General features: G+C 42.1%; 1 protein-coding gene and 1 pseudogene across 3 annotated transcripts in view; one reads left to right on the top strand and one right to left on the bottom strand.

The window, feature by feature from the left end:
* Positions 1 to 6,437: 6,437 nt before the first annotated feature.
* The window catches only part of pip5kl1 (phosphatidylinositol-4-phosphate 5-kinase-like 1), a 30,740-nt gene continuing 11,472 nt past the window's right edge, over positions 6,438 to 25,705 (bottom strand). For all 3 annotated transcript variants that reach the window (XM_085926041.1, XM_085926042.1, XM_085926044.1), the window contains 8 exons: positions 16,479 to 16,529; positions 16,250 to 16,404; positions 14,702 to 14,826; positions 11,088 to 11,122; positions 10,956 to 11,011; positions 9,845 to 9,957; positions 9,583 to 9,745; positions 6,438 to 7,109 (listed from right to left, as the gene is read on the bottom strand). In XM_085926041.1, coding sequence (XP_085782167.1) covers positions 6,692 to 7,109; positions 9,583 to 9,745; positions 9,845 to 9,957; positions 10,956 to 11,011; positions 11,088 to 11,122; positions 14,702 to 14,826; positions 16,250 to 16,404; positions 16,479 to 16,529 — 1,116 coding nt within the window. In that variant the 3' untranslated portion in view covers positions 6,438 to 6,691. The remainder of the gene's footprint in view (positions 7,110 to 9,582; positions 9,746 to 9,844; positions 9,958 to 10,955; positions 11,012 to 11,087; positions 11,123 to 14,701; positions 14,827 to 16,249; positions 16,405 to 16,478; positions 16,530 to 25,705) is intronic.
* On the top strand, positions 15,393 to 16,543 carry LOC147047757 (L-threonine 3-dehydrogenase, mitochondrial pseudogene; annotated as a pseudogene).

Consider the following 25,705-nt stretch of genomic DNA (forward strand, 5'->3'; position numbering starts at 1 on the left):
CAGTGATTTGGATTTTTTATATTTTTCTTTTCAGTTAGCCTTGAGTCACAGACATTCATTTGGTTTGAGGTGAAAAACCCCCCCAAAAACTGGAATTTTAACTGCAACCAACCCAGGGGACACACCCACCAGAGAGATACTGTAAATAGGACCCTACAGCTAAAATTTAGAACTCAACAGATATATACTGTGAAAATCTACAGCATCCAAAAGCCCCACATCATATAAAAGGTCTGACAAAATGTATTTTGTCAGATTATTTATTTTTAGATAAATTTAAAAAAGAGCAAAGAAACAAAAAGCCAGTTAGCAGCTTGTTTTTCGTTTTAGCTAACAAATAGGCCCCATAATGCTTGTTTAATAGCCTTTATGGCACTGGAGATTTGTTGTGATTATTTTTTGTTTTGTTTTTTGCTCGTGAGCCGCATGTTGCTCTTTGCCTGGTTTCATGCGTGAGCCGCATGCAGCTCTTGGCCTGGTTTCATGCGGCTCTTTCACGTTCATATCAGCATTTGTGTTTGTGTGTGTGTTTTTTTTGGGGGGGGGGGGGGCGTGTTGCTTTGCTTGAGTTCAATATGGTATTTCCGTCAAACGCGTATGCGCATGAGGTGAAATCCCGCCAAGGAGGGGCAAACCCATTCGAGGAAAACAAAATAGTATCAATTTCGCTCTCAAAATGGCAGGGAGAAAATACACAGCGTGCGTGCGCGTGTGTGTGTGGGGGAGGGGTGGTGGGTGATGTTCATGTGTGCTCATGTGTATGTGGCTCTTTGCGATAACACAGTAAAACACGAGGCTCTTAGTCTCTGGTTAGTTGACCACCCCTTTATTAGAAGCTAAAAAACACAACAGCGGTGCCAATACTGTGCCAGTACATTGAAGAAGTACTGTGTTTATGTACCATACACAGACATAGTGTATGCATGCCCGCACACACATTTAAAAGAAAACAGAATTCACACAAACATCTTTGCCAAATGTTTAATTGAAATATTAATGCAAAAAGGTCCAAGCAAGTATGACTGGATGACAAACTTGTCAGTCATGTTGGCATGTAAGTGTAATTATTACAGAAAGTAATTGCCTATTTCTTAAACCAAGTTGGGACATGTTTGTCAAAATGTTTGGAGAACATCAAGAAAAGAAAATGATTACACAACTCCAAAAATCAGGTTGTCAAATGTAGAACACATTACCAAGTGTTCAACCGTCATCTTTGTAGAAGACACAAGTATTGATTGTGATTTAATAAATATTTTTCCCCCACAATGTGAGTGGGGAATGTCATCAAAATTGCTATTGTTTGGTGGCCGTTTGTCTACCGCCGATCATCGGACACGTAAGTATGGCTGCAGATCAAGAGGTTTGTACGGCTTCGTGCACCAACTGCACCCTTCTTTTAGAGAGGTTGTCCCTGCTAGAGGGACGTGTCCGCCAGTTAGAGCAGAATAGTGCAATAACGGTAGATGTGGCGGAAACTGTCGCGGACTGTAGTCAGCCCGCAAGCCTCTTTAGCATTACCTCCAAGCGGCTTGCTAATCGCGATGAGCCAGGTAAGACGCATTGCCGTCCAAAGTCATCTCGGTCTACCGGCCCTCGCACCTTGGTCATAGGTGACTCCATCACCTGAAATATCACGCTTAAAAATCCACCCACAGTAATGTGTATTCCTGGGGGCAGAGCACCCGACATAGAAGATAATCTTAGGGAGCTGACTCGCAATAGGACTAGTCAACAGCGTAGTTCCAACAACACTAGCTACTCTGATATAGTGATACACATCAGCGCCAATGATGTTAGGATGAGGCAATCTGAGATCACAAAGAGAAACATAGCGAGGACTTGTGATCTCGCCAGAAAGATGAGTTGGCATCGAGTATTTGTCTCTGGCCCCCTGCCTGGGAGAGGCTCTGATGAGAGGTTTAGTAGATTAGTCTCCCTTAATCGATGGACGGCTGGGTTCTGTAAAAAGCAGGGACTGTATTTTATAGATAACTGGTCCTCCTTCTGGGGCCGCCTCGACCTGCTGAGGAAGGACGGCCTTCACTCTTTCTAGGAATATAGATTACTGTTTGAGCCACTCATGACAGGTCACCTTAAAGCAGGCCGGGGCACAGGTGACTAGACCACCTGTCAGGATGGGTTTGGAGTCAGTTAAGTTAAAGTTAACTAGCGCTAGGCTAGACTTCCAGCATGCACATAGCTCCTTGTGTAGACTAGAGCGTCACAGTTTGAATAATGCTACAGTACACATGAACACACTTTCTACTGAGGTGGCAGACAAATCCAATCGCTCCACCCCGACCGGTATAGCTGATTATCATCAGTGCCTGTTTCAGATAATATTATGTGTGTACCAAAAATTTACTATCAAATTCCTACGGTCGTATCGTCCCACCGCGCTAATAAACAATTGAGAGGTGATGTCAGGCCTAGAGAACACAATCTTACTTTCATTTCGTTTAAAAATCCTTTGATAAATACAAACCCTGATCAACCGATTACACTTAAACTTGGTTTTGTGAATATTAGATTGCTTCATACGAAAGCACTTCTCGTTAATGACCTCATCACAGAACATAATCTAAATATATTTGGTCTTTGCGAGACCTGGTTAAAACCTAATGAACTGCTACCGCTTAATGAGGCCTCGCCTCCAAATTTTGTGAGCCCGCATGTGGCGCGTCCTCGAAAAAAGGGTGGGGGTGTGGCCCTCATCTCAAATCCCGATCTTAGATTTAGAGATTTAGATTAGAGTTCGATTAACGTATTTAAAACATTTGAAGTTCTCACTGTCCGATCCACCGCTTTACCGTCATTTTATCTTGCTGTTATTTACCGTCCACCTGGGGCTTACTTTGGGTTCCTGGATGAATTTTCAGAATTCGTGGCTGATCTAGTGACAAATGCGGGTAATATAATAATCATGGGCGATTTTAACATCCGCATGAATTTACCGTCAGAGCCACTTACTTCGGCGTTTCAGACTCTAATTGATACGTTTGGTTTTACGCAAGCCGTACAGGTAGCAACGCATAAGAATGGTAATACCTTAGATCTGGTATTATCCCGAGGACTGGCAACCTCTAATATAACAGTACTGCCATACACTACTGTTTTGTCTGATCACTACTTAATAAAATTTAAAATTTTAGTTCTTAGTCAAAGACAAGAGAGCAATCAGAATTATAGCAGCCGTAATATTAACTCCATGACTGCAACTGCGGTATCTGAGCTACTGCCACCAGCAACTGCCGTATTTCCCTCATATACCGGCACTATTGATAATCTTACAAATGAATTCAATGCTACATTGTTAAATGCCATCGACTCTGTGGCGCCGCTATGTCTGAAAACTCGCCGTAGATTGCCTACTCCGTGGTTCCCAGATGAAACACATTCGCTTAAGCAATTAAGTAGAAAGCATGAGCGCAAATGGCGTTTAACCAAACTTGAGGTTTTCCATCAGACATGGCGCGACAGCCTCCTGAAATATAAAGATGCGCTTATCTTAGCAAAAACTCGTTATTTTTCGCAGGTCATTAATCTCAATGAGAACAATCCTAAATACCCATTTGATACAGTGGCAAAGCTAACACGACGCCAGCCGACCCCCGATAGATCCTTTCACTTGGCTGACGAGTTCATGAAATTCTTTGCTCGAAAGATTGAATCCATTAGGGATGAGATCAAGATGTCCATTCCGATCGCTCAGACGGGATCGCCGATTACCGGCGCTGACGATCTTGCAATAACCCTCTCAAATTTTGAAAGCGTGTCCCTCGAAACGCTTACACAGTTAGTGCGGCTAAACAAACAACATGTTTATTGACCCGCTTCCAGCCAAACTATTTAAAGAATTATTTCAGATCTTAGGACCGTCCGTTTTAAATATAATTAATCTGTCTGTCTCCTCTGGGATAGTGCCAACAGCCTTTAAAACCGCTATCATTAAACCGCTACTTAAGCGACCAAATCTTGACCCGGACTGTCTCAGTAACTATAGGCCAGTTTCAAATCTCCCATTCATTGCAAAACTTCTTGAAAAGGTAGTAGCGCAGCAGCTTATTGATTACATGGTCGCTAATAATCGATATGAATCTTTTCAGTCTGGTTTTAGAGCTAATCATTCCACTGAGACAGCACTTGCTAAAGTAACGAATGATCCCCTCATAGCTATGGATTCAAACACTTCATCGGTATTGTTACTACTCGATCTTAGTGCTTCCTTCGTCACTGTAGACTTCGATATTTTATTAGAGCGTGTTAAAGGTTGTGTTGGTATTTCGGGGTCAGCACAAGGCTGGTTTCATTCGTATCTATCAGACAGGACGCACCGAGTGGTCCATGGCAATGCGTCCTCTGAGCTTTATAAGGTTACGTGTGGTGTCCCGCAGGGATCGGTACTAGGACCAATTCTATTTAATATTTATATGATTCCGCTTGGGGACATAATACGTAAATAAATTTGTTTTCAATGTTACGCGGATGACACCCAATTATATATGCCGTTATCAATGACAGATCCGCGGGATTGTTGTAATCTTGAGGCGTGCCTCGTGGAGATCAAGCAATGGATGTCTCTCAACTTCCTTCGTCTGAACCCAGATAAAACTGAGATGTTGATAATTGGTCCAGCTCGTTATCAACATTTATTTAAGGAAACCACTATAACTATGGATAACCATACTATCACTCAGAGTGATAGTGTAACTAATCTCGGGGTAATATTTGACCAAACGCTCTCCTTTCAAAAGCACATTAAGAATATAACCAGAATAGCATTTTTTCACCTTCGTAATATTGCTAAGATTCGCCCAATCCTCTCGACCGGTGATGCGGAAATTATTATACATGCATTTATCACGTCACGCCTGGACTACTGTAATGCATTATTCTCTGGTCTTCCCAAGTCCATTATCAAAAGTCTACAGTTAGTACAAAATGCTGCTGCAAGGCTGCTCTCACGGACAAGAAAATTTGATCACATTACCCCAATATTAGCCAACTTACACTGGCTCTCGCTCCACTTAAGATGTAATTTCAAGGTTCTTCTATCTTTTAGTGACACAGAGGGCCAAGAAAAAGAAAATGCAGGGTCTAGAGCATTTTCTATTCGAGCTCCAGAGCTCTGGAATGCTCTACTAATGGATATTAGAACTGCTACCTCAGTAGAAACATTTAAGACACGTTTAAAGACATATTTCTATGATATAGCCTTTATTTAACCTGTAGTGGCCGATTCGGCTGGAGTTTGTTTTTGCTCCCTACTTCCCCCACCCCTCCCCGGCTGGGGAGGTGGTTAGGTGACACCTAAGATGACAGCGGCTATCTAGATTCTCGTGGACCAAATTCAGGATGAGGGAACTGCAGCGGATTACACTCCTCGAAGACACTGCCAGTACGATCTAGGGCTCCTCCGACAGCTCTTCGCTTTGGCCTGGACATCCACTTTTTGATTTCCACATCATGTATTTTATGTGCCCTCTTTGCATCCATTGCAGCCTGATGATCCTGAAAGGGGGATCCTTCCATCTGTGGTCCCTTTTCAAGGTTTCTCATTTTTCCCCTGGTAGGGTGTTTTTGAGTTTTTCCTTGCCCTTTTGGGAGCTCAAGATCAGGGGATGCTTTGAGAATAATTGTCAATTGTTTGTCTATGTGAAGCCCTTTGAGACTACTTGTGATTTAGGGCTATACAAATAAACTTGACTTGAATTAAAATCAGAGTGGTTCATGAAGATTGAGCCATAATTACAACATAACAGATTAAAATTGGGGCTGAAAAAAATGAAAGGTGACTGCAGTAGGGCTACACGATGTTGGAAAAACTTGTATGTGACACGATTGCTGAATATAGCGAGACAAATATGATTGTGATTTTTAACATGTACCTAAAGTAGTAACATTTAGTAGTATAATAATATATATAATAATAATATAGTAATATTTGTAGTTTCAAATGAAAAGAAATTTCATTTTACATTTTTACATTTCAAATCATTTTATTTTACATTTTTACTTTCTCGGATAACATTTTTTCATGGTGAAAAATAATCAAGATCAATGTATTCATAACTAATTGATTGGTATTAACTTTTATAATGCTATACTATTTGATAGCAATGCACATTTAAGTTTGCATTGGACTGGTCCAATTCAGAAAAGAAAATAATTCCTTAAGAAACATTTGCATGTCTCAGTGACATGGGCCAATATCGCTATATTATTATTTTTTCATTATATTGTGCAGCCCTACTCTGCAGTTTGCAAGGGTTTAAAATGCTGCAGCATGTATGCGTGGCAAAATCAAAGGTGGTCTTCCAAAATATTTACAACAAAGTCTACATCTTTATTTGGCTGGGTAATGATCATGTTCCTTCATTACACTAGGCTTTTCTTTAGCTTTCTATATTTTATTTGAAATAATTTAGTCCAAATTGATTTACTTTTTATTCACACTCACATACACTTAAGGCCAATTTAGAATATTCAGTTAAACCTAGATGCATGTTTCGGCAATATGTGAGGAAACCAGAGAACAACGGAGAAAACTCAAGCATGTGGAGAACATAAACTCCGTATGGGAAGCAGAAGGTGAGATTCAACCCCTCAGTCTCAGAACTGTGAGACAGCGAGTTGCTTTAACTTTTCACAAATGAGTATACATGGGTGAAATATCTACATCTGGTATCTATTTGCTATGGTCCAGCACCCACTGACACAGTCGAGTGCAGTACATCTGCGGACTTACTGTGGAGAATGTCCGGCCGGGATGCCTCAGTCTCTTCCACCAATATTCCAATCTTTTCTTTAAACTGTAAACTGTAAAAATATCAATGATGCCAATGAAGTAGCGTTGATCAGGTCCATCAATGACATGCAGAGCATTCTTTAAGTTGAGCAGTAAACGTCTGTTTTGGACTTCAAAGTATGGCCGCTCTTCTGTTTTATTGCCATCAATGTGGTGTGTTTCTCCACTTTGGCCTTCTCCTGCTTGCTTCAAATAGTCACTATCAATTTGTGCTGAGATGAAAGTGGCGTCATCCTCTGGGACTGCCCCGGGAACAGAAGGGATACTATAGATGGGGCTGGTGCTTGGATTCACGGATCTACAGATATTGACACACACATGCACACGCAAGCACACACAAAATCAGTCGAGCAATGAGCAATCACGTTTGTGTGAAATCGGTGGATTGATTTTATGATGAAAGATGTGTTTTAGAGTCAGGTACCATCTTTGAGTCTGAATATAATTGCAAATTTAGGCTGTGTTTTTATTTGCATTTTTGTACTACAGTAAAAAAAAAACACGTGAAGTTGCAATAATGTACATTTGTGGGTTATTGTGTGACAAATCAACTTTTAAAACAATAAGGCTACCTTCGTGACTTTATATGTTTATGTGTTGTTAGGCAAGGTATCAAAATGGGCTTTAGATATTATTACCGTATTGGCCCGAATATAAGACAATGTTTTTTTTGCATTGAAATAACACTGAAAAAGTGGGGGTCGTCTTACATTCAGGGTTGAGACATTATACCCATTCACAATGCTATCCATACTCATTTTTCTTGATTTAAGTGCAGCTTTTGACACCATCTCCCACTCCATCCTCTGAGGAAGACTAGCCGCTATTGGACTGGTTGACACACCCTTGCACTGGTTTCACTCTTATCTCTCTGGCCGGTTATCCAGTTAAAATCATTCACATCTCACCCCTCCCCCGTGTCCTCTGGTGTTCCCCAGGGTTCTGTCCTTGGTCCCCTCCTATTTATCATTTATCTCCTCCCACTTGGTCAGATTTTCCATAAACATAACATTAATTCTCACTGTTACGCGGACGACACCCAGCTCTACGTCTCTTCAAAACCCCCTTCCGGCCTCACATCCTCCTCCCTCAGTGCGTGCCTTCAAGAAATAAAATCACCTCAAACTTCCTTAAACTAAACAGCGACAAAACTGAGGTAGTCCTCATAGGTTCCAAAGCTTCTCTCAACAAACAACCCTGTTTTACTCTCACCATTGACACCTCCTCGGTTTCCCCTTCCCCTCAGGCAAAGAGTCTGGGTGTCGTCCTTGATTGCACCCTATCATTCAGCACCCACATAAACAACACTATCCGTTCTGCTTATTTTCACCTCCGTAACATTAATCGCCTCCATCACTCACCCCATCCAGCGCTGCTATCCTAGTCCACTCTCTTGTCACCTCTCGCTTAGATTATTCCAACTCTATCCTTTTTGGTCTCCCTCAAAAACTCCTCCATATATTGCTACTGGTCCAGAATGCTACTGCTCGCATTGTCACTGGAACCCCTGTCTACCATCATATCACTCCCGTTCCACACCAACTTCACTGGCTCCCCATAAAACAGCGCATTGATTCTAAAATTCTCCTCCACACATTCAAGGCTATCCATAACCTTGTTCCTTCATACCTGTCAGACCTCATTCATGTACACATTCCTACCCGGTCTCTCAGGTCTGCCTCCAGTATCACCCTCACTGTCCCCTCATTTCATCTGTCAACTATGGGGGCCAGAGCCTTCAGTTGCTCTGCCCCTCGCCTCTGGAATTCCCTCCCCCCGGACATCAGAAACATTGACTCCATTGAACTGTTCAAATCTCACCTCAAAACCCACCTGTTTAGGCAGGCATTTGTCTAATTTTATTACTCTGCTGCCGATGTTTCTTTGCTTTTAGACTTCTTTTCTTTTAATTGTGTCTATTTTATGTGTGTTCGGCGACCTTGAGTGCCGTGAAAGGCGCCATACAAATAAAATGTATTATTATTATTATTATTATGTTTAAAGCGAATGCTGAACTTAACTCCCCAGGCCAAAGTGAACCCCTGTCACGAAGAATAAAAATAAAAATAGCGGTAGCAGTTTGCATTGTTTTATTGCAATGTTTTTCCTTATTCAGATTTGTTTCAAGACTACAGTTACAGTTAGACTTCACTTTGATGGTTAATGCAGTTATTGTAATTTTGTTGTTTTATCACAGTAGATTGGTTTATTTACATTTCAAAAACCAGAAGCCATTCATTTACAAATGTGATTGCACTTTAGTTTACATATTTAAATGTTCAGATATTAAGATGTGATAGACAGTTTTTGCATGATTGGAATGAGGCAAAATAACGTGCTTTTTCTCTCAGTGATATTGTTATTATCATTTCTTTTGAATGTACTGTAATTATTTTCTGTATAAAAATTTAATTTGGAGTTCAAAAAGTAGTTTTTCAAACTTGAGTCTTGAAAAAGAGGGGGTCGTCTTAAACTCATGGTCGTTTTATATTCGGGCCAATACGGTACTACCTTTTTTAAGCTGTACGTTGATGCAAGCACACACAGTTGGAGAGATACAGACACTAAGACATGATTCAGACACCTTTCCACTTTACTTTTAGCTGTCACTAACACTGCTCCATGAAGCAATAGCACCAACTGAAGCAAACCGAGACGTGGTCTGTTTTGTTGTTTGATACGCTCCAAGTTTGCTTACCAAACGATATGCAAAGCCCATCAGTACAATTTCGTTTGAACCAAACATGACAATTGTGAAAACAGTTACTAACCGCTTAGTTCTCATGATTAATGAAGCGAAAGAGAGAGCACGGTGACGTTCGTCTTGTTGCAACGGCTGATGGGCAAGCAGAAGACTGTAATCCAATACGTTGAGGCTTCGGAGAAAATCTGTGTCTATCTCCATTTGCCGCAGGAGCCAGGAACGCTGCTTGTCTGAGTGCATACATTCACACATATTATTTTACTCCGTTACATATTCACATCCAATCCAACATAGATAGTAAAAAAATAATACATAACACTTCCCCCTACCAAGAGTGATGTACTGTCCTTCAAAGTTGAGGTCTTTGAGGACCACAATAATCTGGCATCCATCTGGTGACGGATCTGTCCAGCGACTCACTTCACAACCTTTTATATCGTACCTAGCAAGTAGCATTGCAAAGCCCCAATTAACATACATAGAGCTCAAGTATTGTTCAATTTCTAATGAATAATACTTAATTACATGTGTAGACGATGGGGGTAGTGGCTGGTGCATTCCCTAATAGACGAGTTTGCCCAAAAAAATAATTTATTTTGCCATACAGTATGTTAAAACTGTCTGAATGACCTAAATGATTTTAAAACTTGTCACACACGGCAAGGAGAGCCTATCACAGACTGATGCGGCAGAAGGCGTAACCGAACAAATAATTAAAATATTGCTGCAAAGACATATTACTCACACACTCACTCACTCACAGCACCGCCGCGTTTTTAGTTTTTGCGTGTGTATTATGAAACTAGGGTGAGTAAAATTAGTTCCAAATCTGAAAATTCTTGAAATAATTATTTTGATTGAGCGTATATTCCACCCCAATACATTGAACCAGTATCATTTAGGGCCCTATTTTCAAGACCGACGCAAGCCACCATATTTTAAAAAAGGCGGTGTGCACAGTTCTGGGTGTGACTTCATTCACCATCAATCATAGCGGCTCATCTAATTCCTTTTGAATGTGCTGCACTCAGATCATGCATTGAGACACCTCTTTGTGGATAAGGACACAATAATCCAGGCGTGATCAGAGCATTGTCACTGCACTTTGACAGCATCAGATAAAGGAAGCAAGTGGGTCTATGTACAGTGCCGCAAAACTCAGAGTAGGCCTGTCTGTGCCAGGATCAAATTAAGCCAAATTGCATGACCTGTGCTAGTATTTATACATGGCTGAACTTTAGAACAGGAGTATCCAATTAGTTGATCGAGGTCTGTGCACTGATGCCAAGACAACCGGGAGGAGTGTAGGGGGGAAAAAAAAAGGAAACACCACAGCCAAAAGGGGAACGGGAGGAGTAAAGTATACGATTCGGATCATAGCAACTGTCAGGTCACATTTTGAATTTAATGTGTCGAGGCTTTGGGGAAAATAATTCTTACCTGGCATTTATTCGTTCATCTGGATAAAACACACTGTGCATAACGATGAAGTACTTCTGCAAATGAAATAAAAATATACTCGACAAGAATGGTTTGGTACACTGAAAAAGTGGTTAAACAAACTTACTGTACCTTTTGCCAAAATGAAATTTTGATTCTGTGAACACCTTACAGGAAAAAAGTAAACACAAAATCATGTAACAAGCTATTTCAGTTATGTGGTGCGTCAGTGTGAACACTAGGGGGACTATGTAAATCAGGGGTCACCAACCCGGTGCCCGCGGGCACCAAGTCGCCCGTGACGACCACATGAGTCGCCCACAGGACTGTTCTAAAATTAGCTCAAATAGCGGCACTTGTCAGTAGCTGCATCTATTTATTTTACAGTCAAACCTCGGTTTCCGAACGTCCCAGTTCTCGAACAAATCGGAATTTGAACCAAAAATTCGAGATTTTTTTTTGCTTCAGTTGTTGAACAAAATTTGGAGGTCGAACCTTGCGAGATGAGCCGGGAAGACCCGAGAAAACCCGACCGCGCGGCCCGGATGCCGACTGACTCCGTAGTTATTGTATTTTCGTTACTTTGAGGATTGTATTAACCCCTAATCATGCCTCCAAAGAAAGCAAGTGGGGAAGTAAAGCCATCCTAAAACGCAAAGACGCTCTTAAAACAATGCGACAGTGAGCGCCCGGCGCACTGCGATTGCGCAATCGGACCAAATTAAGCTCCCTGCGCACTGAGGTCCACTTAAATGTTGGAAAGTACATCAGGACTTTAAAAATATTTTCTACATTTCAGCGACGGCTCTGTCACAATAATGCGACCAGCGCGGTGCAGTTACGCAGTCAGCGACGCGCTCCGGTTGCGCGTTCGGCGGTGCGCTACAGTTGCGCAATCGGACAAAAATGCACGAATGAAAAAATGCTTTAAAATAGGCGTTTTTTTAAGTCTTGGAACAGACTAAAAAAAATTATATTATTTGTAATGGGAAAAATACATTCGGAAATCGACCAATTTGCTTCTCGAACGGATTGTGGTCAAAAACCGAGGTTTGACTGTATTTTTGCTATTCTTGTTAAAATCACACTTACGTGTGAACTGGAAATGACAATATTAACACATAGTGAAAGCTAAATTGAGCAAATTGGCTATTTCAGAAGTGTGCGTCAAACTGGTAGCCCTTTGCCTTAATCAGTACACAGGAAGTAGCTCTCGGTTTAAGAAAGGTTGGTGACCCCTGATGTAAATGGTATTCATAAGAGATACAAGATACATTCAGTAGTGACTGGTCAGCTGACCTGACGCACATGGAAGGTGCTTAGGAGTGGAGGAGCTCTGAAAGGTATGTAAGGTCACGGTGGAGTGAGACTATTTAAAAACAATTAAAATAATCTTTTTTTTATAGTAATAAAACCAAATAATTTTCAGACACAAAGACGCTTTACAATTTTAGAAAGTCAGGAAAACCAGTTAAAACACATATAGAGTTGCAACTGTTCAAACTATATATATACATACATACATACATACATACATACAAATACACACACACACACACACACACACACACACACACACACACACACACACACACACACACACACACACACACACACACACATATATATGGCATTATATATATATATATATATACACCGACATACACCGTGTTTTTCTGACTAAAAGTCGCTCTGGAATATAGGTCGCATTAGCCATAAAATGCACAAAAACGTGAAATAAAACATATAAGTCACTCCGGAGTATAGGTCGCATTTTGGGGGAAATATATCCAACAAAATCCAACACCAAGAACAGACATGAACGAGCAACAACAGGCTAAACGATAGGTATGCTAACGTGACATAAACACAAACAAAGACCGGAGAACGGGCCTGACGTAAGATTCAGAGTTATTCTAATAACTATTACATGAATAACACGTTTATAAAAACATCTGTGTCACTCAAATTCATTAAATCATCCTTTATGTAAACAATGCCGCGTATCCGCCGCATATGCGCCGCATATACTATATGTATATACAAATATACTTTATATATCACGATATATAAAGTATATTTCAAATAACCATCATATTCAAACAATATTATCAAACCATCTGTGTCACTCCAAATCATTAAATCCATCGATCAAATTCCTCGTCCTTTGTCAACAACGGCGCGCGTACGCCCTTGTCGTTATTCCACAGATCTAGTATATAACTATACTGTAGCGTTAACAAAGTACAAGCAAAGACGTGAGTTTGGTAAACGCCTCTTTATTTATAAGAGTTCAACGAGGCAATAACGACTGAACTATAACGATAAAACCATAAACAAGTTGCGACACGAAATAAAATATATCAAATAACTATAACATAGATAGTTCACCGCCACACGGCCCCAAGCACCGGCGTGGACTTCCAGGCGTGCGGCGGTGTGGACTTCCGTCCCCGGAGGTGGCATTTCCAGCCACGGAGGTGGAAGACAGCTCTATTGAATAGGACCGGGCGTGCGTAAAAGCCATGTCCGAGCCCCATCCACCGTCCCCGGACAGCCACCCGGCCGAGCGCCGGCCCCCGACTTCCATCCACAGAGGTGAAATAGAGCTCCGTCGAGTAGGACCGGGCGTGCGTAAAAGCCATAATAGTTTTTCAAACCTTTTGTGTCACTCCAAATCATTCAATCCTTCAAACTCTTCGTCCTCCGTGTCACTTACAAACAAAGCCACTAATTATGCCGGTAGTACGTGGAGCCCTTCGTCATCTTCGTCATCCCGTGATCGAATCTTTGTCCTTTATGTAAACAACCGCCGCTGACGTCACTTGAAATTCAAATTACAGCAATCCCTTGCTACATCGCGGTTTCCCCCTTTTTTTTTTTTTTTTTTGTGAAAAACTTTACATATAAATCGCCCCTCAGTATAAGTCGCCCCCCAACCCATACTAAGAAAAAAAGCGTGACTTATAGTCCGAAAATTACGGTACTAGTTGCAACTGTTCGAACTATATATATGTTTTGTTTTGAAATATAGAAGTTCTTTCAACACCAACTCAAATGACTGTGCCACCATCTAGCAGTCGAAAGTGTAGCCATTGTATTATTTTGTTTAGACAAGGTGTGTAGGTCTTACCTTCAAAAACCTTTCTGACAGTTTCGGCAGTGAAACTGTCGGAAAGGTTTTTGCAGGTAAGACCGACACACCTTGGCTGAACAAAAGAATACAATGGCTATCATCAATGAGGAAATAATGAACACAACTCAACTACTACGGTCGAAAGGGTAATTACACTCAAAACAGACATGAGACCAAAACAGAGATAGAGATATCCAGCCATTCAGTACTGCTTATTCTCATGAGGGTCACAAGTGCGTTGTAGCTTATTTCAGCTGACTTCGAGCAATAGCTGGGGGCCACGTTGAATTGGTTGCCAGCCAGTTGCAGGGCACTCAAAGACAAACAACCATTTGCACTCACACTTATAGGCAATTTGGAGTGCTCAATTGGCCTACCATGCATGTTTTTGGGATGTGGAAGGAAACCGGAGTACCCGGTCAGACACTAGGAGAACATGTAAACTCCACACAGGAAGGCCGGAGCTGGAACCAAACCCATAACCTTCACACTGTGAGGCGACGTGCTAAGCTCCACTGTGCCGCCCAGAGATAGGCATTAATACAAATTTTGTGAAACATGGAACCCGCGATCAAAGGGGGAAAGGAAGTGCTTGTATGAGGGTGTATACCTAGCAACTTCACCAAAAGAGAATGGGGGTATTTCTGCAAATGTGCCATGTAGTTCTTCAAGTTGTCCAGAAGGAATCGTATTTCCCGTTCATTCTGAGTCTTCAAAAAGAAGCGTTTATCATTCCTAAAATGTAAAGACACCAAAGAAAAGCACATCTCAGTTGAGCTAATTCACTCTTGTATTTGTTATATTTGTTAGAAAATAGAACGCAGTCTTATGGGGACACAAGCCAGTGCAAACCTAGAATGATCCCAAACTCGGATAAATGCCATGTTGTGCCATGAAGGGCATTTGGCAAAAAACTAAAAGATTGATAGACATGAGAGAAGACATGTGGGCTGTTCGATTTAAAGAGGAGGGTGCAGATGAGAGGCTTAAATGGAAAAGGGTGATGCGCTGAAGTGCCCCCTAGCAGGATAAGCCAAAAAGAAAAGAGGTTTTTATGTAAGATTTCAAAGGTTCTTGATTAGTGGGTTTACACATCAATTCACTTCAAAACAATTATGTTGAAGTGAAATATTTCATTTAGATAACAGCAGTGCTTTGCCATTTTGGTTCCAAGGAACTATGTGAGTTGAAGAATTTAATTTAGACAAAAAAAGTATTTTGCAGCCAACATTTGGAATCATAATGCAATAAGATACTCTTCTTCCGAATCGACTTCCGGTCGGAGAGGACGCTGGCGCTGAATGTTTGCCGCTTCTCCACCAGAGTTAGCTTAGTTTTAGTCCTTTTCGTTCTTAACATTTTAAATCACTAAAGTTATTTTTAAGTTAGTATTTTAGCGTGTTTTTTGCTGCAGCTCCCTGCGTCTTTTGGCTGTCAGCGGTGGCGGCCTTCACTGCCAGCTGCTGGCTCCGAGCAGCCCCCGCCAGCGCATCCTGGCTGGCCTGGCTGGTGACGCTCTCGGGAGGGTCAGGTTTGGGTGCTTCCTGCGGCCCGACACGCGGCTTCCCATGGTGTGTGTCGACGACTGCTTGCGCGCCACCCTTGGGGTGCTGGAGGCGATGGCCGACACGCTCGGCATGCGCACGTGCTGCATCGGCGCCATGAGCCTCTCGCCCGAAGAGCTAGTGCAGGAGCTGCGCAGGCACGTGCCCGAACTGGAGGTCCCGTACAACGTGGACCCCCCCATCCGGCAGGCCATCGCCGACTCCGGGACGATGGACTTTGACGACTCCACCGCCAAACGCAACTGGGCCTGGAAGCACGACTACGACCTGCCCAAGCTGGTGCAGACCATGCTCAACTTCCTCAGCGACGACACGCGCATGGCCCACGCCAACTAGCCGCGCGGCGCCTAAGCTAACGCAGCTTTTTTGTACATAGTGTATAAGTTGGTCACGTTTTTTATCTTGATAGTCTGTTGTAATTGTGTCTGTAAAGCGGCTTTGAGTGTCTAGAAAAGCGCTATATAAAACCGATATTATTATTATTTTAGTGTGTCAATTTTTCAGGAATGTTCAAATATGTGCTGTACATCTCTACATTATTTTCATTTCATTCTAAAAAAAAAAGAATCATGCAACAGTGGCTAGTGACTCACGTAAGGAAGAAGTCAGCCTTGCTTTTGGAATTGCTGATGAACTGAAGGTAGCACTTGTCGGAGCAGAGGGACTGCTGATACTCCTGTTCTGTCACACCTAAAGATCGCCGTAGATTGGCAAACACTGGGCCAGCAAATGTCTCCAACTTAAAACCCTACACACATACATGTAAGTTGGTAAAACAAACCACAGTCATGAATGTGTATGAAAAAATTACATTCACCTTACCTTATGAATCTGAGTGTCCTCTGCTCTGAAATCATCTTCTAACAGTTGATTCTAAAGTGGACAGGGGTTAGAGAAAGTGTTTGAGAATGTTTACTTTCATCGAAGGTAATGTTAAACATTTGTGTTGTTTGTACAACTAACGTGTTTAATTTGTTTTGCTCCTTTGAAACTATTATTTCTCATTGAAACAAAATGATTATATCAATCAAAACTCTTTATTGCGCTTGTCTGCTATTAGCGCGCTTGCTCCATTTTGCTGCTCTTATTTGTCTATTTATTTATTTATTGTTTATTATTTGGGTTATTTGCTTATTACTTATTTGTTGCTCTTGTCTGTTCGTTTTTACTCTTTGTGCTGTTTGATGTGCGTGTTGTGTACTGTCTAGTCACCGTGGGACGGTGGGAAACGTAATTTTGATCTCTTTGTGTGCCTGGCATGTGAAGAAATTGACAATAAAGCGGACTTTGACTTTGACTTTGTCTTAAAAAAATCATATAAAAGCAATTGATGCAGCATCATTTTGTTTTGTTGGGGGAAAAAAAACACCAAAATTCCTCGCAGGGCTCATTGACGAATTCTAAACTTGATGAAACGCAGTTACTGTGAGGGAACAAACAAAGTCTTGCTCTATTGTTTTGAGTCTAAAGAGACGTCTTGTTTTCAACCATAAACATCGATGCTGTTCAAAATACGCATTGTTAAGTTTTTAACAAAGCTCTTCTTGTGATTTTCTGATGCAGGGATCTCTCTATAGTGCACCGCATGGGGCCGGAGTGTGTATTGTATTTTTGGGACTGTGCAATCCACAACAAACCGGACAGTCATGAAATAATCTGCAGATTCAGCAGGTTGTGCTCCACTGGGATTACCTGTGACGTAGCAGTGCACAACAGTGTGTTGGGCAGAATTGAACTGACACAATGTGCAATTTGTGCACTTGGCTTCAGCTAATTTTTATCAATTTTTGTTCTTGATATACCTGACTCACTTAGCTTAGCTTGTAAATTCTTATTGTTTTTTTTCTTTGTAAATTTAAAGGACACATCATGGAAAATGGAATTTTTTTCTTTTAAATTTTTTTTCTTGTGTATCTAGAGCAGGGGTGTCAAACTCAAATTCACAGTGGGCCAAAATTTTAAATTGAACAAAGCCGCGGGCCAAGGTTGAACAAATGAACCTTTTAATATGGAATCAAACAAGTTTTGATTTTACAATGAATATTGAACAAGCACGGCTTATATAACTTAAAAGTGCAGGCGTGCAAAATCAAGTTGATAATAACACTAATAATACAAATAACAATAATAGTAACTAGAATTGGCAATTTCTGGAGAAATTGCGTGTGAAGGCGAAGGCACTTCACACTATTGTGGGACTCGAAATAATGATTATATGAAATAAAAATGGTAAATTAATAATGATGATTAAATAAAATAAAAATGGTAAATTAATGATGATGATGTTGAATGGAATGAATGAAGAATAAATAAATGAATGAATAAAAACTGACGGCCTGCCATTAGATTAAAACTCACTCAGCAAAGTGGCAAGCGTTGAATGTCCCATTCTCAACTTACTGAGCTAAACAGTGATATACTATCAAAGCGGTAGAATAATGCTAAATCCAAAGAAATAAATTGAGTAAAAATGGTAAATTAATTATGATGATGATGTTGAATGAAATAAATTATTAAAATGTGTTAAAATTACTTACTGTTTGTGCGGTGGAATGATGCTTTTAAATGAGAAATAAAAATGGTAAATTAATTATGATGATGATGTTGAATGAAATAAATTATTAAAATGTGTTAAAATTACTTACTGTTTGTGCGGTGGAATGATGCTTTTAAGCTTGAAGGCGAAGGCACTTCACACTATTGTGGGACTCGAAATGATGATTAAATGACATAAAAATGGTAAATTAATGACGATGATTAAATAAAATAAAAATGGTAAATTAATGATGATGATGAAAATAATTATTAAAGTGATGTGTTAAAATTGAATGAATGAAAAAAAAATAATGGCCAAGCGTGATTCGAACCCACACGGGAACAGCACTCGTGTTTAAAGGCCATTCTCTTCTTACTGAGCTAAACACCAACTTAGTGTCGCTGTGGTGGAATGATGCTATTAAGCAAGAAATAAAGATGGTAAAAAATGATGTTTTTAAATTAAAATTAAATGAATAACTAAATGAATGAATGAAAAATGAATAAATAAAAAATAAATGGGTTAAATAAATGAGTTAAGGAAAGAAATCATGAAAAAAGTTGTCAGATGTCAAAATTCGAACTCCCTCGTGAACGTCGCTCGTGTTGAATGCGCCATTAAGAATGAATGGGGGATTTTAAGGCACAAATTTGCTAATTATGCAAAAACGGTAAATGTTATGAACAAATAAAATACTAGCAGTCATGCCGTGAATTTTTGGAACGTGTGAAAGTTGGAATGGGGTGAATCGGTTAAAGCATGTGGGAGTAGTTAGGTGTCAAAAAAGTGGGAGGAATAAATTGTTTAATAATAATAACTAGAATTGGCAATTTCTGGAGAAATTGCGTGTGAAGGCGAAGGCACTTCACACTATTGTGGGACTCGAAATGATGATTAAATGACATAAAAATGGTAAATTGATGATGATTAAATAAAATAAAAATGGTAAATTAATGATGATGATGAAAATAATTATTAAAGTGATGTGTTAAAATTGAATGAATGAAAAAAAAATATTGGTCAAGCGGGATTCGAACTCTCACGGGAACAGCGCTCGTGCTCCAAATTCCAGTCTCTTCTTACTGAGCTAAACAGCGGCTTAGTGTTGGTACTGTGGACATAACATCCTCCATCTTCAGCGCTTTACCACACAGGGGTTCTTGATGTAAGATGCAGTGATAAACAGATAATTCACCTGCACAGTTCTCTTCACGCATCTTTTCACAGATCCTGCCCACCAGTTCATTCCTTTTACCACTCATGGTTGGCGCACCATCAGTGGTTAATCCCACAAGTTTATTCCACGGAAGGTTTATTTCAGTTACACATTTTCAAACCTCCTCAAAGATTTCTTTCCCTGTGTTTGTGCCATGCATTGGTTTAAATCCCAAAAGCTCCTCCGTAACACACAGATTTGTGTCCACGCCGCGGACGAAGACAGTCAGCTGCACAATATCAGACGCGTCAGTGCTCTCATCCACAGCAAGGGAAAAAGAAACAAAACCTTTCATTTCTCCATCAACTGCCAAGCTCGCATGTGCGGTCAGCTATTGTGTTTCTGCTCAGGCTTACGTTTGCAAAGGCTCGGTTTTTCTCGGGACACACTTGGTCACTAACCTTCATCATGCACTTTTTTACAAACTCTCCCTCATTAAAGGGTCGGGCTGGTTTGGCGATTTCTTGTGCCACGATATAACTTGACTTTACAGCAGCCTCACTTTGTGTTGTGGCTTATGGGAACATTTTCTGTTGTGAAATCAAACCTCTTTTCATCTCCTTAACTTTCTGGCTCCTTTGAGCCGTGTCCAGGTCCTTATATTTGTCCTGGTGTTTGGTTTCATAGTGTCGTCTAATATTGTGCTCCTTAGTTACTGACACGTTGGCTTCACAAACAAGACAAACAGGTCTGTCTTGTATACATATAAACAGATATTCTGTCTCCCACCTGTCCAGAAAAGTTCTATTTTCTGCCTTTCTTTTCGCCATTTGTTGGTAGGGTAACACAGTGACGGCTGTCGTTTGAGGTCGCAGTGTGGGGGAGAGGCACGGAGATGGGGGGTGTCCACATAGACTGTATATAAATGGACGTAACATCCGTGACGTCACCCATTAGTTTGTGGACGGCTGCTTGGAAGCCAATGGTATCGAATCCAGGCAGCGCCATCTTGAAAATTTCAGGTGCATTCTGGGAAAAAATGAACACGGATTCTTCTTATATGGGCATGAGGCGGAGTCATGAACGGACATATAGGCGCCAAAGCAACAGCAGACCATTATGGGATTTGTAGTAAAAGCGATGAATGCGGTGTTACAGCGCTGCCGCCGTATAATACCGGCGGGCCAGCTCTAATGTTAATTTGAAATTGCCTCGCGGGCCAAATATGATTACACTGCGGGCCAAATCTGGCCCGCGGGCCAGAGTTTGACACCTATGATCTAGAGTATCCAGGAGTGTGGGAAAGTGTAATATTTCCCTCCAGTGGCTGCAGAGATACTGTTATAATCGTTTTGGGGGGCTATTTTTTATTCTGTCCAGATATACATTTTCTATGACGTATTTTTATCTATTACATCACATTCGTTGGGGTGGGACAAACCAAACAAGGTAATGGGTATTGCCAAATGGATATCTGAGTAATAAACATGGCGGATTCGCGGATCCGCCATGTGTGGGGGAGACCATGAGTATGGGGAGTGTGGTGAGGGAGTGAGTCCAAAATGCTGCAATTGTGGTGGGAAGCACAGCGCGGCGTACTGGGGATGTGAAGTGATGAGAAGGGAGGCGGAGATTCAGAATGTAAAGGTGAAGGACAAAGTATCCTATGCTGAGGCAGCCAGACGGGTGGGGGGAACGGAGAGGAATGGTGGAGGGAAGGTCGGAGTGGAGGTCGGCTCAGGGAATGTTGGGAGCCAGAGGCAGGAAACAAGCAGGGAAAAGGAGTCCAGGGCACAGGGAGAGAAGAAGGAGCTGGTTATATTCATTGCAGGGGTAATTAATGCTACAGCTGAGGTTAAGTCCAAGACTGAAAGGATTCAAATCATCACGAAGGCTGCTATTTGACATCTAGGCTTGGTAGGATTAAAGTGGGAGGAGATAAGGGAGGGGCTGAATGGACAGCCAAACCAGGAAGCAGGTAGTGTAGGATAATCTACTGATTATGTTACTCTTACAATGGAATGCTAGGAGTTTGGTGGCAAATGGCCAAGATTTTTAGAAATTTATTGACAGCAGGAGTGTGAAGCCAGATATTATATGTGTACAGGAGACATGGTTAAGACCTAACCTGGATTTTGTTTTGAGTGACTATGTTGTCTTCAGGAGGGATAGGGATCACGGTAATGGAGGGGTGTGTGCAACATTTGTAAGGAAGGGAGTGCCGTACAGGGTAGTGGGTCGAGGGACAGAGCAGGAGTATGTGGTGGTGGAAGTTTGGGCGGGCAGGAGGAAAATAGGGATAATAAACTATTATAATCCAAGTAAGCACCTGAAGTTGAATGAGTTGGAGAAGGTAGAGGGACAGGATGGTGATAGTGTTATATGGTGCGGGGATTTTAACGCTCATAATACATTATGGGGAGGGAAAAAAACAGATAATAATGGGCAGGTAATCGAAGATATGTTGAATGGTAGAAACTTAGTGTGTGTTAACGATGGTAGAAAGACTAGGATAGATGTAAGAACTGGAAAGGAATCCGTATTAGATCTTACTTTAGTGTCTGGTAGACTGGCGCCGAGGTGTGAATGGGAGGTATATGAAGGAGGGACCATAGGGAGTGATCACTATCCCATTCTGTGTAAAATGGACGTTAGTGTGGCGTTGAATGTAGAGGATAGGAGTGGAAGGTGGGTGTTCAGTAAGGCCGACTGGGAAACTTTTGGGGTAGTGAGTGATGCACTTCTCAGTGCAGGGCGAGAAACTAGTTATGTGGAGGAATATGAATTAGAGGTGCGGCAGTTTATTCTTCTGGCGGCAGAGACTACAATACCCAAAAGTACAGGCAGGAATAAGAGGAAAGCAGTTCCATGGTGGAATGATAAGTGTGGAGAGGTAGTTAAGAACAGAAATAGGTCTTTGAGAGTACTGAAGAGGACTCATAATTGCCAACATCTGATTGAGTATAAGAGGATGCAGGCAGTGGTCAGGAGGACTATCAGAGAAACGAAAAGGGCGTATTGGAGGGGGTACTGTAGTTCTATTGGGAGCACAACCACAATAGGTGAAGTGTGGGGGATGATTAGAAAAATGGGAGGTAATAGGAGGGAGTGGGGTTACCCAATCCTCTTGGATGGGGGCCAGATAGCTGTAACAAATGTGGAAAAGGCAGAAATGATGGTAAACACTCGGAGCAAAGTACATAGTCCCAATAACCTGGCAGAGGAAGAGAGTAGGGGCAGAGAGGAAACTAAAGGTGTGTATGCAGGGGCTTTTCACAAGAAAGGGTTATTGGAAGATAAGTATAATGTCCCATTCACAGTAGGGGAATTGAGGAGGGCACTGGCTAAATGTAAGAACTCGGCTCCGGGTAAAGATGGTGTTTGTTATATCATGTTAAGGCATTTAAGGGATGTGGGATTGCGGAAGTTGTTGAACTTGTATAATAAAGTCTGGGAGGAGGGGAAGATCCCATCAGGGTGGAAAGAAGCGGTTATTATACCCATTAGAAAGCCAGGGAAAGATGCAAGCAATCCGGCAAATTATAGGCGTATAGCCTTAACATCACATATGGGTAAATTAATGGAGAGACTGGTGAATGGGAGACTGATGCATTTTATGGAGGAAAGAGGACTGATGGCCAGTTGTCAGAGTGGATTTAGAAAAGGGAGAAGTACTACTGATTCACTGGTATGCTTGGAGCATGAAATCAGGACAGCTCAGGTAAGGAAAGAGACGGTTGCGGCAGTGTTTTTAGATGTAGAGAAAGCGTATGATATGCTGTGGGTGGACGGTCTTTTGATAAAGTTGCACTTACTGGGGGTGGGTGGAAGTATGTTTAATTGGGTAATAGAGTTTTTAAGTAACAGAAGTATTCAGGTTAAGATAGGCCTAGAAATCTCCAGGAGGTGCTTTGTTAAAAATGGGATCCCGCAGGGAAGTGTGATAAGCCCATTATTGTTCAATGTAATGATTAATGATGTTTTTACAGACCTGCACCCAGGAGTAGGCAAGTCATTGTTTGCAGACAATGTGGGTTTGTGGAAGAGGGGAAAAAATATGAAACATATTGTGAAGAAAGTACAGGAAGCTGTAACGCAGGTAGAGAATTGGGGAAGGAAATGGGGTTTTAGATTCTCTGTAGATAAGACTAAATGTATGTTTTTTACTAGAAGGAAGGTTGAGGAGAGTATGCAGGTGCAGCTGTATGGAAAGAGCCTGGAGAAGGTGAAGTGTTTTAAGTTTCTGGGAGTGTTTTGTGATGTAAGGATCACGTGGAGGGACCACATTACATACGTGATTGATAAATCTAAGAAAGTTTTAAATGTAATGGGATGTCTGGCTGGAACAGAGTGGGGAGCAAGTAAGTCATCTTTGAGGCAGATATATGTATCCTTGATAAGGTCCAGAATAGAGTATGGGAGTGTGGTTTATGGGTCTGCGTCAAAGTCCCAGTTAGCTAGGCTGGATGTGGTTCAAGCGGCAGCATTGAGGGTGTGCACAGGGGCTGTGAGGTCTTCTCCAGTGTGCTCATTGCAAGTGGAGGTAGGAGAAATGCCACTCAGTTTTAGAAGGAAGCAGCTCCAGGCTAATTACTGGGTTAGCCTGAGGTGCCAAAGGGATGACCATCCAGTTAAGTCGGCATTTCAGGCGAGCTAGGAGAGAGGGGCAGGGAGAGGGGAAAGCTTTGGGTGGACTGGGGAGACAGTGGCGCAAGAGGTGGCTGGTTACGGCATGAATTTCTGCTCAGTGGTATTGTGGCCAGTGACTCCTCTGTGGCAGCTGAGGGCCCCAGAGGTTGATCTAAAGCTGCTTGAAGTCAAGTTAAGGGACAAAGAGGCAAATCTGGTGCATGAGTTTCAGTGCCGGGTGGTGGAGACCTACACTGACCATATACTAGCCTTTACGGATGGTTCAAAGGACCAGGAAACTGGGGCTACAGGGGCAGCATTTTACATAAATAAATTAAATGTACAGTCATGTAAGAGAACATCAGACAATCTAAGTGTGTTCACTGTGGAATTGGCTGCTATCCTGATGGCAGTGCAATGGGCGGAGCAACTTGTAAATTGTAATTTCTTGGTATGTAGTGACTCTGTGTCTGCAGTTAAAAGTATTGGGAGGGGCAGTTCCCTGAGCCGACAGGACCTTATTCAGGAAATTCTTTTGGCTGTTAGGGATATCGCAGCGAGGGGGGTTAAGGTAGCACTGATGTGGGTTCCAGCACATGTGGGTATCCTGGCAAATGAGAGGGCTGACAAACTGGCAAAAGAGGCAGTGAAAAAAGAGCGAGTGGAGATCAACATTGCACTGTCTAAATCTGAGGGTAAAAGTATTGTGTGGAGGGAAGTGATGCTGCAGTGGCAACAGCGGTGGGAGCAGGAGAGCAGAGGGAGGCACCTGTTCTCAGTGTGTAGTAGAGTGGCTGAGTCAGTTCATGAGTGTGGGAGAGGAGGGTGGAAAAGGAAGGATGAAGTCATTATTGCCAGACTGAGGATAGGACATACTTTTCTTAACAGCACTCTCCACCTTCTGGGGAAACACCGGGATGGGCTGTGCTCTGAGTGTCAGGATGAGGAGACGGTGCAACATGCGCTGCTTTCCTGTAGGAAATATTATGGGCAAAGGGTTGAGTTGGTGGAGAAGCTGCGGACAGAAGGGCTTGAGGGAATATCGGTGAAAACCATTCTGGAAGTAGGGACAAGTGGGAGGGGAAAGCGCTGGTTTTTTGAGTTTTTAAAAAGCACTGGTCTGGTGAGGAGAATTTAGTGTTGTGAAAAAAAAAAAAAAAAAAAAAAAAAAAAAAAAGTAGGGGCGGCAAAGCAACTAATAGGATGCAAGCTGCCGTTAAACCCCAATGAAGAAGAAGAAGAAGAATGCCCCGTCGGATCATTGTCGTTTAGTTGGGGTTGCTGTTGTTTTGTTGTCGTGTCGTCTTCATGTCTTTTTGGTCCCTGTCGTTTTCAAGTCTGTTTTCGGTTAGTCAGTCATGTTATCGTTTTGTTAAGTCATGTCAGTTTGCAGAGTCTGTCTTTTGTTCCTCCAATAAACCCTGGTCCAAGCTGCACTTGGTCGCCCTGCTCCATTCCAACCATGACAGAATGATCCGACCATCATAGCGACCAGCGCTTGGACCTCACTCCACCATCGGCTCCTGTCAGCGACACCCGACCCAGTTCCAGCGCCGCAAGACACACGGCCGCCCCTCCGACACAGTTCCGACGGCGCAGATGCTACGGCCGCCACCAGTTCCGGCGGCGTGGATCCAGCGGCCGTCACCCAGTCGGCCTTCGGCGGCGTGCGGCCACCACCTGAACCAGTTCCGACGGCGCGGATGCTGCGGCCGCCACCAGTTCAGG

The sequence above is a fragment of the Syngnathus leptorhynchus genome, chromosome 12, assembly GCF_054491065.1.
Source record: "Syngnathus leptorhynchus isolate UIUO chromosome 12, UIUO_Slep, whole genome shotgun sequence".
In the NCBI taxonomy this organism is placed as follows: Eukaryota; Metazoa; Chordata; class Actinopteri; order Syngnathiformes; family Syngnathidae; genus Syngnathus; species Syngnathus leptorhynchus.